Raw genomic sequence first — 1,207 nt, 5'->3', positions numbered from 1 at the left:
ATATAATTAAATAAAACTGTTAAATATTGTAAATATTCGCTATTTTTATGGGTACGTCAACACTAAGGTTCTTTGCACATGTCCTTTCTTTACAAGTCTGTTGCCGACATTAAAACACACCCATGCCCTCGCCGGAACTCGAACCCGAGACCTCCGGATCAAAGCGAGTTGAGCCGACCACCCAACACGCTCGGCTACCGAGGCCGGCATAAAACTGTTATGTTGGCCTCTTAATGTAAATATATAGCCTACTTTTCAATAAAAATGTTAATTGTTATCTAAAAAACAAATGAACAGACACACGTTTTTCATGTTACATTTCATTTACAGATGTCAATTGTTCAGACTGTACTGAGCTACCACAAGCCAAGCACATGGGACTACATGGCACCTACCACAGAGATGCTAAAAATAGAACTCCCACAATACTCCAGTGAGTTTTCCAGGGTGGAGAGTAAAGTCAAACAGAATCTGGAGAAAGCTGAGATTGTCTCCATATACCGAATTCAGAACCCATGCCTATGGGGTTGCTACCAGCTCAAGAAGGAGGAAATAATCAACAGATTCCCTTTCGCCAGAGAAATGGAACTTTTTCACGCAACGTCCAGAACCAACGCAGATTCAATCTGTAGACGAAACTTCGACTGGAGACAAGCCAACAGAGTGAAATTTGGGTCAGGAGTGAGCTTTTCCCCGTATCCAAGCTATGCTAATTTGGAATGCAACAAGAGTTTTTCGCTCTATGATAGAGCCTTAATTCTGGCCAAAATTATGAATGGGGGAGAAAGCACGGGATGTTCAGGCTTAAAGTTACCACACATGGGAGACACAACCGTTGGCAATGCATCCAAAGTGTATGTGAAATACTGTGACAATGAATTTTACCCGTCCTATGTGGTTCACTATAAAAGCCCTACAATTGTATTTGGAAGGTATGGAAGAAGCTATTTATTCTAATGAACTCATGCCTGCGCATTGCAAACAATATTTTATTCAATAGCTATTTTTCTGAAATGTATGTAGTTCGTACAAACATTGTACGTTTAGGTGTGTGCAGAAAATACTATATCATGTAATCTATTGAAAATGATAATGCTTCAAATAAGGTTAACTCAGTTTATTGGTACACAGAGTACTCAGATGATGGCGGCATTTAAATATTGTAGAGTAATTTGTGGCCAAATGTGGATAGATCGTCACATTTTTA

At 39.4% G+C, this 1,207-nt stretch overlaps 1 protein-coding gene across 1 annotated transcript; it reads left to right on the top strand.

Moving 5' to 3' along the window:
* The first annotated feature begins 330 nt into the window (after positions 1–330).
* Positions 331–957, top strand: LOC145985588 (protein mono-ADP-ribosyltransferase TIPARP-like). Its single transcript, XM_083119658.1, has one exon. It carries the CDS (start codon positions 331–333, stop codon positions 955–957), a length of 627 nt encoding a protein of 208 aa, XP_082975784.1.
* Positions 958–1,207: the final 250 nt, after the last annotated feature.

Source organism: Lepisma saccharinum, chromosome 3, assembly GCF_977018435.1.
Source record: "Lepisma saccharinum chromosome 3, izLepSacc3.1, whole genome shotgun sequence".
Lineage (NCBI taxonomy): Eukaryota > Metazoa > Arthropoda > Insecta > Zygentoma > Lepismatidae > Lepisma > Lepisma saccharinum.
The sequence above is the reverse complement of the archived record's forward strand: the minus strand, read 5'-3'. Positions and strand labels throughout refer to the sequence as shown.